Below are 15,411 nucleotides of genomic sequence, written 5' to 3'. Positions count from 1 at the left end.
CCGCCTGCCCCGCCGTCGGCAGCCCGCGCCCCGCCGGCGTCCCCCAGCGCTGCCGCCGGGCTCGGGGGCGGCCCCGAGCGGCTGAGGGCTGCGGGGAGCTGCCCCCGGGGGCAGCACCGGCGCCCCTCGGCAGCGCTCGGCTCTGCCCCGCTTGCAGCGCCTGCGGTGACAGGGGGCTGCTGAATTGGGCCCTGCCCTTGGCCCGAAACATTCGGCTTCGCCTCTCCTCTGCCCTTCCCTGCTGGGAAGGCGAGGGGAAGGGAGAAGGGGGCAGCAGCAGGTCTCCAGGACCTTGGGGGTGGCTTCCTTATGTGCTGTGGGGCAGGATTGCTGCTCCTTCCAGGCCTGGAGACCAGGCAGAAGTGGGGAGCCCAGCTGCAGAGAGGGAGGAGGAGGTTGGGACAGACTGAGGAGAGAGGGAGCTGGCAGGCAGAGGGAGAGAGCCCTTCTGGGCAGATGTGGCAACTGCCAGCGCAGTGATGGGCTTACTGAGGGTGCAAGGGGGTCCTCTGCATCTGACCCTGCTGCGGCTGCTTCCCCTGCTGTGAGGTCCTGCTCCAGCACCGGCTGCTGCACGTCAGGATTGGGCTGGTGTTGGGCTCTCTGGATGTCTCCTTATGCCCCTGCGGGTCTCTTCCAGTAGTGACCTTTCGGGAGATCTGGAATCGTAGTTTCTGCCGGCCTCTGGAGCAGCTGGTGGACGTCATTACCGAGTTCCCCAACGAGGTGGAGTACATCTTCAGACCCTCCTGCGTCTCCCTGCAGCGCTGCGGAGGCTGCTGCGGAGACGAGGGGCTCCGCTGCGTCCCTGTGGAGACAAGCACAGTCACCATGCAGGTGAGCGTTGGCTCAGCAAGGGCCTGCGGCTGCAGCTGGGGAAGTGGCTCCCTGCCAAGTGCTGGGAGGTTAAACCTTGCAGCTTTGCCTCCTGAGGACGTCGTAGCAGCATGGATAACAGGGGATGGGGGAGTCTGGCTTACTCAGATCTACTGAAACTCATGCCAAACCAGAAGGGTCCCTCTGCCAGCTTTTGGGGCTTGTCCATGAGGGCAGGTGAGGCAATTCCCCAGGCTCCAGGGCTGGGCTTCCTCCTGCGGTAAGGATCCAGCAGACGTGTGTGGGGTGGCAGTGCCAGGCTAGGGAGCGCTCCTGTGGGGTATTAGTGGGGATTGCGCCACAGAGGAACGTTCCCAGGTGTCCAATCTGAACTCCAGGCTGGCTGGTGTGGACTGACATATGGCAGGGCAAATCCTGTTTCCCTAGGCTGGGGAGCCCTTAGGAGGCTGTGGAAAAGGGGTCAGGAGGAGGCAGCAGCAGTGGGAACAGTCTAGAAAACATGACCTAGAGGGGATATTTAGTTCAGAGAAGGAAAATGTGCCAAGTGGTCAAATATGTGAAAGGTCTCCACAAAGGCAGAAGCAGGAAGTCTGCTCTAAGGTTGGGAAGTCCCAAGAAGAGGGGACTTAAATTTCAGCCCTGAAGATGGGGCGAGGCACCAGGAGAGCCTCCTGAGCTGCCCGGGCCACCTGGCCTGGCTGCGCTGCACCGCGCGCRGAGGTGGAGGCTCGACTGCTGGCGGTCCCGAGGAGCAGGTTAGACACGCATCTGCCTGAGAGGCTGGGGGCAAAGCGAGATTGCCCTGAGGTGGAGGAGGCGAGACAGTGCTTTGCAAGTCCTTCCAGCCACGTCTGCTCCCACATGCCGGGAAACAACCTTTGTTCCTCTTTCAGCTCCTGAAGATAAAGCCAAGCGGAGAGGCGCCCTATGTGGAGATGGCCTTCACTGAGCACAAGCGCTGCGAGTGCAGGTAGGGACCCTTGGGCTCGTTTGGCACYGCTGTGCCCCTGCAGCCAGAGCAGCCTCGGCAGCTTGTGTCGCTGCTGTGCGTGCGTGTCCCAGGCAAATGGCCTGCCGCAGGCAGCCTTYGTGAGCTGCCTGGGGAGAGCCAGGCAAGGCTGGCGGCTCTGAATGCAAGGGCCCATTTGGGGCAGCTGGTCCCAGGCACTGGCTCAGTGGAGAGCTCTGGCCCAGCGCACCTGAGCATGGCAGTGGCTCAGGGAGAAAGCTGAAGTGCTGGGCCTTGAATCTCCATTTTGAGGAGGCTGCCCCATCTGGGGACAGGGCCTTAGGGCTGACCCACAGGGAGGGATCTGGACTGACAAAAGCTTAATCCCCAGCCTGGCCTTGTGCAGACATGCAGCACTGACCTGACCAGGCGTGGATGCATGGCACTGACCTGGCATGAAGCTAACCTGTTGTGGTGCTGACACTGCTGCGCAAGCAGTGTGAGCTTGGACAGGCTGGGCTCTGCGTGTGCAGCCCAGCGTGGGAGGGCTGCCCACAGCTGGAGCAGTGCTGATCCTTGGTGCAGAGCCTCTCCAGCACCACCTCGTGGGCCACTCTCCCATGCAGCGGGTCCCTGCCATCTGCTCTCCATCACAGTCTGAAGACAATTCATTATTGCAAAAACTGGGGAGTGAGTGTCCTATCAGGCAGCTGCTGGATGTGATCCTTGCCCAGAAGAGCCTGAGGATCCCTGTGCTGGTATTCCCCCTGCAGTTGTAAGCATGACTGTGCTGGAGTGGACCCATGGCCCATGTAGCTCAGTGCTGTCTCTAGAGCCATCCATCAGTGGATGTGTAGGGAGGAGTGGGAACCAGTGCTTCCCCCTGCCTCTAGCTGTTTTCCCTGCAGGGGATTTCCTGAGCCTGTTTTGGTTTTCCTACTTAGGGTAACTCCCAGGGGATCTCTTGCAAGTACTTGTGCAGTCAGTCTTTGAACCCGTGTAAATTTTTTGTATCTGCAGCACCCTTTTGGCTTCTCTCTAAGCAGCTTTCCTCATCCTTATGTTGTTCCCCTTTGAATTTTAGCAGAAGCATGGTGGAAACTTTGGCATTGGCTCCTATTGGGAATAGTGAGTCCAAGTATGTCATGACTGCTGAACTGCCACTGAGATTTTTGAAGCAAATCCTGTGTGTAGAAGGCTGAGAGGAGATCTTATCAACGTGTACAAGTATCTGAAGGGAGGGTGTCGAGAGGATGGGACCAGACTCTTTTCAGTKGTGCCCAGTGACAGGACGCGAGGCAACAGGCACAAACTGAAACACAGACAATTCCATCTGAACATGAGGAAAAACTTTTTCACTGTGAGGGTGACAGAGCACTGGAACAGGTTGCCCMGAGAGGTKGTGGAGTCTCCTTCTCTGGAGATATTCAAAACACGCCTGGACGCGATCCTGTGCAATGTGCTCTAGGTGACCCTGCTTGAGCAGGGGGGTTGGACTAGATGATCTCCAGAGGTCCCTTCCAACCTCAGCGATTCTGTGTTACTTGGGACCCTGCATTTCCATATACCAGCTGCTCTATGAAAACAGTCACTGAGAGCAATTAAAAACAATCTATGCTTCATGTCCTGATGGGTGAAATGTCATGGTCCACAGGGGAGTTGCCAAAGTTGGTCATCCCCTGCCCCTTTGCTGTCTGTTTTCTTTCTGCATATTGCAGTTTGCTCCTGGGTGAGGAGTTGATAATGTGGGGAGAAGTCATATTGGGTCTATTTTAAGCTTGAGTCGTAACCCATCTAGATTGTGCTACACATCGAGGCGTTTCAATAAACCACCCCCAGAAGCACAATATACAGCACTGCCCGAATAACCTTTTCACTCTGTCCTTCCTCCCCAGGCCACGGCAGGACCTGATGAAATCTGGGAGGTAAGTGGCACTGGGGGCAATGCTACAGGTGGGGGTGCTGCTGCTTGCTTCCCACACGTCAGTCTCTTGTGCTCCTTTTCTTTTGCAGGAGGAGATCGAAGGGCCGAGGTAAGAGAAGACAAAACAAGAAGAGACGTAAAGACTGTGAACTGTAAGTTAGCAGGGGCAGATATGGGCAGTGTCTTTTGGGTTAATTTGTTCAGAATAAATGGTTAAGTTTTTAGGTCTTTAACTGATGCTGTGAATAATGGTGCAAAACAGGGGGCTGGGGAATAGACCTTTTTACTGAAGGCTCAACAGATGCTCAAAGCTGCCCATCTTTGGGGATGGGTGGACTGGATAATTTGATGGTGTGTAGATAAATTGCCATCACAGACCACTTTTTAATCCATTAACTTCCAGTTTCAGCCTCATCTTGCTGCCAGCCATGTCTTTACTGCAGTCCTTGGCTAGCCCTTGTTTGGGTTACTCTGTCCTTTCCGGCCATGTATCTAGCTGACCCTTGTGAACCACTTGATGCAGCAGTCTATACTGGACTCCTGTCGCTGTGGACACTTCTGGGGTATAGAGCCTGCAGTCAGCGCTTTCCTGTTGTGTTTTTTCCCCTGCTGTGTGACACTTGCTGCTCAGGGCTCAGCCAGCACCTACATCCCAGCATGCTGGGCCCAACACAGCCCTATTGCCTTCTCCTTCCTCTGTGAGCCCGAGCCCCAGCCCCAAGGGGGGCCGCTTGTGGACCCTACCTGCGGCTCAGTGACAGAGGCAGGGCACAGGGGGGCCAAGCCTGTGTGCTTGCAGCTGGGGTGAGCATGGACCCATCTGTGTTGTGGGCAGACCCCCGGCCCCACAGTGCTCACCCTGTGCTGCGCTCTCTTTGCAGATGCGGCACACCACGCAGGTAGCCTCCGCTGTGCCCGTGGCCCCGCTCCTGCCGTCGGGGTTTGAGCCAGTTGCATTTCTGCCCCGCACGTTGGACCAACGGAGCTGTGCCCCTCCGCACAGCCTGGAGGCTGGGGAGCGACGACTGCCAAAGGGAGCAGTCGGCAGGAAAGGGCTGACAGGACTCTTGCTTGCTTCTGGCAGGAGCACGGCCCTGGAGCCAAGGACTCTCCCTTGCCCTCATCTGTGCTGTTTGCAGCAGAGACAGAAGGACGCCTAACCAGGCCTGGGGCCGAGGATGAGGAGCTAGAGGTGCACATCTGTGCTTAAGGGGATCCTGGGGGGCAGGGAGCTGGTAGATGTGCTGCTGGAGCGGGCTGGGTAGAGCATGATTTGACCCAGGGTAGCAGCAGCAGAGTTGCTGCACAGCTGGGGRGGAAGGAAACCTGGGACAGGCAAGGCTGCAGGGCTGCATCTGCCTGAGCCTTGGCATGGGGCAAGCCTGGGAGGGGACCTGGCCTGGGAAGCCCTCTGGGTGGGAAAGGGAGGAAATCGAGGATGCCAGGGGCCCCTCGTGCTCACAGCCACATCCCAGCCTCACTGTTCACAATAAAATCTGGTTGTCAGAGCCAGGAGCTGGCAGCATGAGCAGTCCTGTCTCCTTTCTGGCAGCTACGAAGCTCTTTTCTGCCAGATCCCCGTCAGTCCTGTGGTGCTGGCACCCCACCATGCCCCAAAGCAGAGTCCTGCAGCACCTGAGGAGCTGCCCTTGGTGTGATGCTGGAGATGGGGCAAACAGTGGGCCAGGACTGAACCTCTGCCCAGACTGGGGGCTAGCCCCTGTGCTGGAGCTTGGGGGGGGGGGGGAAACTGGGAGTGCCTTGGGGAATTGGCCCATCTCTTCCATGCCATAATGTGGGGCCTGGTTGCCTCTTCCTGTTCACCACCCCCTTCCTGCTCTGATCCCAGCCTAAATAACTAGCTGAGGACTGATACCAGCTTGCTTTCCCATGTCTTTCTGTTCTCATCTTCCCCATTTTCCTCCTTGCAGGCACCACAGTTTCCCCCCACTCTCCCTTTCATCTCTTGACTCCTCCATGCTAGTCCTGAACTCCCACCGTGATGCTCTCCAGTCCCTCTCCCTGGCTGGGCTGCTGCAAGGTTGGGGCAGCAGTAGCCAAGGTGCCTGTGGGCCTCTCCACTGAAGAAATACCTCACAAGGGGTCATCCATGCCCTGTCATTCCTCCTGCATGCAGGGTCAGGCAGATGACTGGCCTGCCAGGGACCCCATCTGTCACTGGGAGCCTCCTGGGATGCAGGGGAAGGCTGGTGTCCCTCCACTGGGCTGGCTGCAGAGGCTGCTATTTCCTGCCTTCCTGTGGGTTGCTCTAGGAGTGAGGCACCTCCCTGGGGCTGTGATAACCCCCATAGCTCCCCCAGGTTGGGGGGCAGCCCCAGCTCTGCCCAAGTCCTCGTTTCTGCCTTCCTCCAGCAATGCCCCCAAGTTCTTGCCCAGCTGCAACGCCATCAGCCTGGCCCTAGGGTCGCTGCTCATGCAGTGCAAGGATGTGGGGATGCAGCAGGTCCTGTAGCAGCAGTTCCTTGTCTGAGAAAGCTGGTGGTGGGTGTTTGAGGCATGCGAGCCTCTGTGCTGCCACCACACAGCACGGCGTGACCTGTACGAGCCGCACTGGTGGAGCGGGGCATACCCTCCCTGAGCCTGTTTGAGCCCTCTGAGCCCATTTACACTTCTGGCTTCCACAATGTCCTGGGGCAGAGTTTCGCAGTGTTAAGTGTGCTCTGCCTTAAAAACTTTGCATTAAACTCCTACCTGGTTGGGTCACGGAGCACCTCATGGCTTGAGGGGTGGGTAACAGGGACTGCCTGCTCCCCTTCCCACGCCGTTCGGGTCTGCACCTCCGGGGGCCTTTCCCAAGCTCCCTGCTCCGTGCAGGCTCACCACCTCCCTGTGTGCCGTTTCAGCCTGGCTGGGTGCGCTTTGAGGGTAATGAGCGCTGTGCACAGTGCTCGAGGGGCACAAGGGTTTGTACAGCGCCATGGTGGTGGTTTCTGTCTTGGTTTTAAAACTGAAAGTTTTACCATGGCAGTGTTAAACTTTTAAAATGGAAACTACTTAAAAACAAGGATGTTAATTAATTAAAAAAAAAAACATTGCCAAGAGTGGTTATTAGCATGTTTAAAAAGAAAAAGCCCAGTGGCATTTCCTGATATTATTCGGTGCTCAGTGTAGCCTTTTTGGCTATTGCTCATCACTGAGAGTTTTTGGACAACYGCACAGTGCCAGCAGAGCTGAGCCCCTGCCTCATACAGGCATCTAGTGTTGTCCCCCTCCCTCACACATTGCCTGAACTGCCTTAGTGCTGAGCGCGTGGCCTTGTTCTCTGCTTGTTCCACAGTGTCTGGAGCTGCAGGGCAGCACAGGGGCTGTGGAGCAGGCCATGGGCGGTGGGATCGTGGGCCTGTGATGAAGAGGAAGAGAGGAGAGAGATGTGGAGGAAAAGCCAGTGCCAGAGGGATGGGTCCTGTCTCTGGGTGCCTGATGCAGCTCGGGGCCACCGCCAGCTCCCTCGGAGCTGCTCTTGCAGCAGTTGTCACACGTGGGGCTCACCGTGCTGCCCCTGCAACCCTGGGGGTGGCCCTGGTGCTGTGCTAGCCCCCACGCAGGAACGGCATGGAGCAGGCATGGGACTTGGAGGATGGTCACACCCTACCCCATGTCCCTTGTGATCTGCCTGCGCCTCTCTGCAGGGCGAGTTGGTGGGCTGAGGTCTCCTGGCTTAGGTACGTGAGCAGTACCCAACAGCCTGAGGGACTGTTCCTTTGCACTCTTTGGGCAGGCTGCTCTTTTCAGGGCTTCGCTTTGCGCTGATTTAGACAAATCCTGCTCTGTCAGTGTCTGAAATCCCCTTTTTCAGTGCTGTGAGCTGCTGCGCCTGTTCCCTCATGAAGCCCCATCTATGCCCAGGGCTTCCTCTGGTGATGCCCCAGGGCTGTGCACCCCCCAGCCTGTGCCCCAGTGCCTGTGAGGCTGCACATGGCCAGATCCCTGTCTGCTGCCTCCGAGCACTGCTCTGTGTCCCTCCATCCCTCCTCTGCGCCGGGTGGTAGGGGACAGARCGTTCCTTGTCTGTCTGTCCCCCCACCTGAGCCAGGTTGAAGACAACGAGCTGTGTCGCTGCTGCCAAATCACCCACGCATCTGGGCCGCAGGGGACCACTGGGGACACATGACTGCTTTCACTGGGGAACAGCGCGTCCAGCAAAGACTGTCTGCTCCTCAGTGGGGTCTTGCAGTGCCCAGGTGCATGTGGGCGCAGGCCATGCACCCAGGTGCTCCAGTGGATATGGGCACGCAGGCTCCTGCGGGGTCACCCCACTCAACCCCCCTGGAAATGCCCTCAGCAAAGGAGGTGGCGGTGCTGCAAGCTGGCACGGACCCCGCAGCAAGGGGAACACAGAGCCTGAGGCTGCCCCAGCCAGGTGGCCACGGCAGGCCCTGCCATGCAGGGTAGGGTGCAGAATGTGCTGGGGATGGTGCGCAGGCAGTAGGGATGTGGGTGTCTGGGCAGGTGTCAGGGACCTGGCTGTCTGGGAGGGACTGGGCCAGTGCGTGCAGCTCTCCCGCTGCAGCCAATAAGAGGAGCAGATGGGGCAGCGCAAGAGCAGCGGAGGCACCACCAGCACCAGGAGGTTTGGGGTTTGCATCTCCAGGTGACACAGCTCCCTCTGGCTCTGGGACCATGCTCAGGAGACTTTTACTGAGGCCTCACCAGCAAGGGGAACCCAATGAGCCTTAGCACCTTCCTGATGCTCCTTGTGGCCCTGGTGCTCGTGCAGGCATCATGCAGCCAGGTAAGGAGCAACTCCTTTCCCTGCCTCACCCCTTGTCCCTGCATGGAGGGGAGAGTCCTGGGGGGGATCCCTGAGACCTGCCCCCCAGTCTGTAGTGTGTCCAGCTGGGGCAGCTCCAGGGAGGGCATCACTGAGGAAACTCTGTGGCTGGGCTTGAAACACAGCCCATCGCTTGGGCACTTGGGTTATTGGGACCTCTCCCAGCCCCACAGCAGAGCCAGCCCATTTCTGGACACACAAGTAACTTCCACCAAGAGGAGTTGAGCTGTTGGCTCTGGGGATGTGGGGCCCCGTGCTGCCTGCAGCTGCTCCTCCGGCCAGGGCATCCCCCAAGCGGAGCCCCGCAGGCACAGCAGGACCCCAGGGTTCTTGGCCGGCAGGAGGGAGATGCCAGGAGAGCACAGTGGGGTTACAGCCTATCGCCTCCAGCGAGGGTATGCTCAGGGCCATCAGGGAGGCCCTGCCCAAAGCCCTTAGTGAGTAAAAAAGCTCCGAGCTGTGAGCAGTGTGTACAGCAAATCCAGCTGAGCTATGAAACACTGCACAGCCAGGCAAGGATTTCAAACACCTATGTCCTGCCTGCGGGGAGATCTGGCTGGGACTTGGGGCTGGGAGACTTTCTCCTTCAGAGCTGAGAAGGAAAAGGAACATGCTGGAAGAGTTGTAGAGAGGGGCTGTAAAGGTGCCTAGGCAAAATTCTTTGAGAACTGGGTCTAATACCTGATTTTCTCCCTGTAACCTTTTTCCCAGCCTTGTGTTCAAGAGTAGAGACTGATGTCAGGCTAGAATAAACACCAGCTAGTTTTATCCTGTGTTGGAGGCAAACGGAAACGTGAAATGTGGCATCTTCCAGCTCTGCGGAGGGATTCAGCCTGAATGGAAAGGGGCCTGGATAGTCTGGTGCCAAATCAGGGCGGCTGGGAAGAGTGCTGTCAGGGACAGGCTGAAGAGGAATGCCCTCTGTCAGCAAAGGGACACCCTAGAGCATGCCTGGAGAGTAGGGGCAGAGCAATTCAGAGAGCCATGACCCGGGAGCCCTCCTCATTCCAGGGTGACAGGGATGTCCAACAGGACATTGTGCTCTCCTAGTAGTCACGAACAGTGATGTGGGGGGTCAGGATGGGGTGGGGAGATGAGCTCCATCCCAGGGATCTCCCTGCAGCAACCCTGCCCTCCACCCCCACTGCCAGCTTGGGCACTCACTGCTCTGCATTTCCATTCCCAGCAGGAGGATGAGCCTTGTGACGATGCTGGCTCAAGAGAGCAAGGTGAGTCTGTAGCTGCTTTATCTGCCTGTGCTGGTGACCTAGGTCCTGGTACTGTGGGAGCCCAGGATGAAGATACCCCACAGTCTTGTCTGCCAGCACAGGTGGGATATGGGGTTGCACCTGGAAGTAGCTTCTCCATCTCTGGGGGCTCCAGAACCCACACAAGCTTTGAACTACTTGGTGGAAGAAGGAACCTCCTCCCCAGGGCCAGGTTTATCCATACCTGTGGATGAAAAATAGCCCAGCTACTCACTCACTGTCTTAACTGGGACATGACTGTTGAGATGGGACAGGAAGGAGTTGGTGGAGCAGCTGGACACCAGTGTGCCAGCTGGGGAGGTGGCTGGAAGCCTTCTGGTCTGGGCCTGATGTCCATGAGGGGCAGAGCAGGGCTGGCCAGTGTCAGCTTGTCCTCCCTCTGCATTTCTTCCAGATGTGCCTTTTTTGGAGGTTTACAGAAGTAGCTTCTGTCAGCCCTTCCTGATGACTGTGGATGTTTACTCTGAGTACCCCGATGAGGTCAGCTACATCTACAAACCCGCCTGTGTCGCTGTGCAACGCTGTGGAGGCTGCTGTGGAGATAAGGGGCAATTCTGTGCACCTGTGGAGATGGAGATGGTCACCATAGAGGTAAAAGCCAGGCTCCTAAGAGCTAGATGGTTGTGTTTTGACCCTCAGTGGGAACCTGCTCACTGCCAGAGGCATGCTGGTGGCCTTGTAAAGGGAACGGGAGAGACTCCATCCCCAAAGCCGGCAGTGAGCGGAACAACCCCACACTGATCCTCTGAAGGCAGACAGCAAACGCCCCAGCCCCAGAGCTACCAAATCACATGTCCTTCTCCTGGCTGCACACCCCTTGAGCACAAGCAGCTGCCTCATGAGAGCAATGCGCCACTGGGTTATCAGTGTGCTCTGGCTCTCTGTGTCTCCTTGCACTACAGAGCAAAGGTTTGTTTAATAAAGCTTAAAGAGCCAGAGCTACAGCAAGAAGGTTTGGAAAGAGGGATATAGGGAAGGTGAAACATAAACTGGACTCCAGGCTGCATTAGGAACAAAATCTTCTTGTAATTTTAGGGGGTATCCCAGAAATGGCGATGGGGAGATCAGCCCAGAGAGCTGATGTTACAGCTTTGCTGGTAGCTTCTGACTTCCCCAACCCTGGGATGCTGACTGAGCACTGCCTCCCCTCCTCCTGCTTCTTCCAGACATACTGGTCCAGGTTTCCTGTGTAGCTCAGTGCAGAGAAAGAGGCATTGAGTTCCTAAACTCCTGGTTGTGATTGATTAACAATATTTTTCATCCCTATAAAGTTGTGCACAGCCTTTCTGCTTGTTTCAGTGAGCAACATCTGTGGTTTCCAGTGAGTTTTGAGCTCCTGCCAGCCCTCACGTGGATATTTTAGACTGATTGTGAGAAAAATGGCAGCTTTCACTCCCCTCCCCATTATTCATATGTGTTGTTCTTGCTTTGGAAGTTCCCACCCCACCACAAGGGCCATGGGTTCTTCAGCAGGTTGGTCTAATAATAATCCCTAGAATTTAACATCCTCCAGACAGAACAGCCATGGGAAACTTGAAGCCCAGAGATTAAGGGCCACTGTGCCTCAGGGGTCATGTCTGATATTTATCTTCTCGCCTTGTGAGGCTCTTCCTCACAGGCTAGTCCTTTGGGGGTACTAAAGGGGGATGCCTTTGGCTCACTCTCTTCTGTGCTTCCCCCTCCTTATCCCATCCATCTTGCTGACTACTGCCACGCTTCTGGACCTTGCTAGTTCAAACACGGAGTGCTGACGTGGATGTCGGCAAGGGGGGTGTCACCGTGGTGTGCAGGACTGCTGTGGCACAAAGGAAAAACCCTCCTAAAGCAGTGAGGAGAGGTGTTGCTGGGTCTCCATCCTGGGTACACCAGGGGGTCTGTGTGGGGCCAGATTGTACCCCCAGTGGCCCTACCACTGGTGACAGGAGGAACATGTGGGTTCACCACTCCTTGGAGTGTGGAGGGGCCGGGTCAGTGCTGAGGCAGGACAATGGAGGAGCTGTGTGTCAGGGACGCAGAGAAGGGGGCTCTGAAGTATCCCGTACAAGCCACCGTTCAGCTTTCTTTTCCCCAGGCCTGGGGAGCTGCCCTCCCACAGACCTGTTCARAATCAGCCACGCAATCCTAGCAAAAAGGCAGTGGTCACGGGGCTGGCCCTGCACTGGCAGCGAGTGACTGCTGCTACCCTTCCAGCTCGTGAAGATTTCTCCGAGTATCAAAGAGAGCACCATGGTCAAAAGGGACTTCTTGGCGCACAAGCAGTGTGAATGCAGGTAGGGATGCACTGTGCTTTGCTGTGCCCCTCACTTCACAGGCCTTGAGGCTGCCCTGTGCCTGCAGCCACCGAGCTGCCTTCCTCCCCTCTCTCTCACCCCATTCTCCTCCCTGTGGCCCCCTGTGGGTACCTGTCAGCAGCAGTCCTGGCACTCATGGTCCCCTGTTGGCCAGGAGCTGTGACTGCTGAGGACTAAGTGAACCCAGCATTTCCCAAATTCAGCCCCACTCATCTCTGCAAAGCTCCACTCCCCAGTGAGCTGTAGGAGGTCATTGTGGGCTCCCAAAATGAACAGCCACTTCCTTTGGCTGTGTCTGCCTTGGTGGACGCACTGACCTGTCAAATCACTGGTTTTCGACATCTCCCTKCACTTCCCCAGGACACATTGCTTTAACAGAAGCAATAAAACTCTTTAAATACATAAAGGATGTGTTTGACAATGAAGTCACTTAAGTTTTGTTCCCCTCCCTGTAGGGTCTGCAGATTTCTCTTCACTTCCTCTAGCACTATTACCCCTACTATCCAAACTTTACAGATCCCTTATGCAGGACTTCGCATTTTAACTGTGCTCCTATTCCTTCCAGGCCTGTATCAATCAGCTGAAGTCAAGAAGGTGAGTTGTGTTAGCAGAGTCTCTACTTTTATCCAGGGCCCTAGCTCAATTCCTGCCTCTTCAGATTTCTTTCTTGAAGGAGGAGACCCTGGGCTTTGGTAGGAGTAGAAAGACCCTAAACATTGTGAAGTATAAATGAGCTGGGCAGAAGAACAAGTCTCTGTTAGGTTAATATTGGTTGAATAAATGGCAGAAATGTCTGCCGTGTCTCTGCCATTGAGCAACACTAATCAGATAAACATGCTGAAATTTCTAAGAATAGGTATCTTGGGTTGTTTTGTCTTGTGGTGAAGCACATGAAGAAAGTTGGACCAGAGCCTGTAAGTGTCATGAGAGGAAAAAAAAGAACAAAGAAAATGTATCATATTTGGTCAGTGGGTTGTCTTACAAAATAGACCCAATTAAATCTTACCAGAACTGTCCCCTTAGCAATGTTAGGCTTTTCCACTCCCAAGGAAATGGCTTTAGTAAGAATGAGAGTGTTTGTCTGGTTGTTGAACACTGAGCTGAGCAGTACACATGGCTGTTACTTTTTCCATTTTGTTGTTAACAGATCGGCCAACTCTGACAGAGGTAAGCTGAGCCAGGGGAAATCCCCTACCATCAACGTTGGCAGGGTATGAAGTAGCAGGACAGTGCCAAAGGGATGCTCCCTTTGGGCATCCTGGCCCAGCTCTGGACCCCTCACTCTTCTCCGAGCTCAGGTGCCATCTGGTTGCTCTAGTCAGGTCTGTCTCCCTGGGGAAGGCTGAGGCCTGTCAAAATAGTCCCATGGCAAGTATGGACTTTCTCGGCGGAGACTGAACACAATAGCTGTCCCCAGCTGGCACAGCTGCAATGGCACAACATGGAGCCAGCTCCTGTCAAAGTGAAACTGCCTTTTTAGAAACATTTCCTGTTGAAAGGGGACAAGCCCACAAGTTAACAATGGAAGGGCAAAGATGCAGATGTCTACTGCTTAGTAACAGATTAGTCTTTCTTAGGTCTGACAGGGTATCATTAGGATTTCATTCTAGCTTTTCTTTCTTTGCAGGCCTCCTATCACCTCTCCAAAACGGATGCTATTTGGACCTGGACTGACCATTCCACAGATGCAGTAAATAAATTGGCCTGAGCCACAATTGGTTGATCATTCCTGATTCAGCAAACCTCCTTTGCTAATAGTTGCAGTGATCTAGAGGGCCCTGCAGAAGTGGCTTTCCAAGAAAAAGCCAGAAAAAGAGGCCAAAACATGCGCTTCTAGGTTATGCTGAAGAGCAGTATTTTCCATGTGAATAGTACTGGCTAACCACCACCCGGGCTCTTGACTACACTGTCATTTTGCTGGGGCTTAATGCATTTGTGCCAATGATGTTTCCTGTTCCATGTATTTGAATTAAGTTTGTAAAACCAAATGAGTCAGCAAGAGTTAGTAAAATGGCCAACCAAGAACCCAGGGTTAGAGGGGCAACAGCATTCCTTTGCAACAYGCAAATAAAAAAAGAATCTGCATTCATTAATGAAATGAGATGGGGAAACATAGATGTAAAAGAGGTATGGTAACCCAATTGCATTCCTGTTGTGTTAAATAGGTTAGCAGGGAACTGTCTGGAACAAGTAGGCCCTTTTAGATGTAGGTAGATGAAAAAGTTATTTAAAACACAGCTAATTATGTACTATAGGAGAAAGTAAATAGGGTTGTAAAGCCAGTATTTAAAGAATGAAAGCTTTATTAATTAAAGTGAATTTATGGTGAATAATGATTATGATAAAACAAGAATACTAATGAAACTCAAAATAAATTAATAAAGTGATAAAGAGGTAATACCGATAAATACATGAGTAACATCTGTGATTGATGTTATCTTTGGTTATGGAATTCAGAATTGAAAAAAGTTTCTAAATTAGTTACAATAAGAACAGTTATAATATTGGTAATTTACACACTATTTTCAAAAGCATGAATGAGAAGCAGCTCAAGATTCTCCAGTATGTCAGAAAATATCATTAAGGATAACCAAGAACGCAGGATTTGTGACACCCAGTTTTGGTCAAGCTTTATGTTACCTACATGAGAACTATATAGTATCAAGACCCCTTCTTGCAGCATTCAAAGTATTTTGACCTTGCTTGCCATAAAACCAGATGTATTTTACTTCACTGCTAGCCATTCATTCAATACATCACCTAGAAGAAGTGATAGAAATCTGGTCTGTGGTGGCCTACCATTAAGAAACCCAAATTTGAGAAATCCTGCAGATGACATAGTAACCTGTGGAGGATTTTAGAGCATCTGCAAGCGTTGCATGTGCTTGGGTGTGGAGGCAGGAGCAGAGTCCCAGGCGGGTTCAGTGATCTCCACAGAGAGCGGGCAGCAGCGGTGCAGGCTCCCTGATCAGGCCGGGTTTCCACGGCGAGACAGGACAGGTCTGGCCTCCCCAGAAGGTGTGCACCGTGCTGCCATACCCTGCGGGCACAGGGGCAGCTGGGGAGCAGGCAAGCCCCACAGCTGCGGCCTCGCTCCTCCCTGCCCACCTGTCACCCCCGGCGCTGGCACGGCAAGGGCCCTCCTGCCGAGCGGGACAACCGGGAGACGCCGGGCGCGCCTGCGATGACGCCGGCAGTGCTCTGCCCCTTGGCTGCGCGCCCTGCGCCGGGCTCGGGCCCGTCCGGGGGAGCAGCCCGGCGGCGGGGCCGGCAGCCGCAGGACACCGATGCCCGGCGCCGCGGCGCCCTTAAAGCGCAGCCGTTCGCGGCGGCGGCGGGGATGAGCTCAT

The 15,411-nt window shown here is 54.9% G+C and overlaps 2 protein-coding genes across 2 annotated transcripts in view; both read left to right on the top strand.

Annotated features, from left to right (window-relative positions):
* Positions 1-5,344, top strand: part of PGF (placental growth factor) — a gene marked incomplete at its 5' end in the record, with an annotated part of 17,148 nt that extends 11,804 nt beyond the window's left edge. Inside the window, 5 exons of the mRNA XM_026054860.1 lie at positions 641-837; positions 1,731-1,807; positions 3,682-3,711; positions 3,800-3,862; positions 4,592-5,344. Coding sequence (XP_025910645.1) covers positions 641-837; positions 1,731-1,807; positions 3,682-3,711; positions 3,800-3,862; positions 4,592-4,613 — 389 coding nt within the window. The remainder of the gene's footprint in view (positions 1-640; positions 838-1,730; positions 1,808-3,681; positions 3,712-3,799; positions 3,863-4,591) is intronic.
* A 3,053-nt stretch (positions 5,345-8,397) lies between these two features.
* RPS6KL1 (ribosomal protein S6 kinase like 1) overlaps positions 8,398-15,411 on the top strand; it is a 15,258-nt gene continuing 8,244 nt past the window's right edge. The window contains exons 1-5 of the mRNA XM_026054875.1: positions 8,398-8,463; positions 9,689-9,731; positions 10,165-10,361; positions 12,627-12,655; positions 13,209-13,228. Coding sequence (XP_025910660.1) covers positions 8,398-8,463; positions 9,689-9,731; positions 10,165-10,361; positions 12,627-12,655; positions 13,209-13,228 — 355 coding nt within the window. The remainder of the gene's footprint in view (positions 8,464-9,688; positions 9,732-10,164; positions 10,362-12,626; positions 12,656-13,208; positions 13,229-15,411) is intronic.

This window comes from Apteryx rowi, unplaced genomic scaffold (genome assembly GCF_003343035.1).
Source record: "Apteryx rowi isolate R43461 unplaced genomic scaffold, aptRow1 scaffold_971, whole genome shotgun sequence".
NCBI lineage: Eukaryota > Metazoa > Chordata > Aves > Apterygiformes > Apterygidae > Apteryx > Apteryx rowi.
The sequence above is the reverse complement of the archived record's forward strand: the minus strand, read 5'-3'. Positions and strand labels throughout refer to the sequence as shown.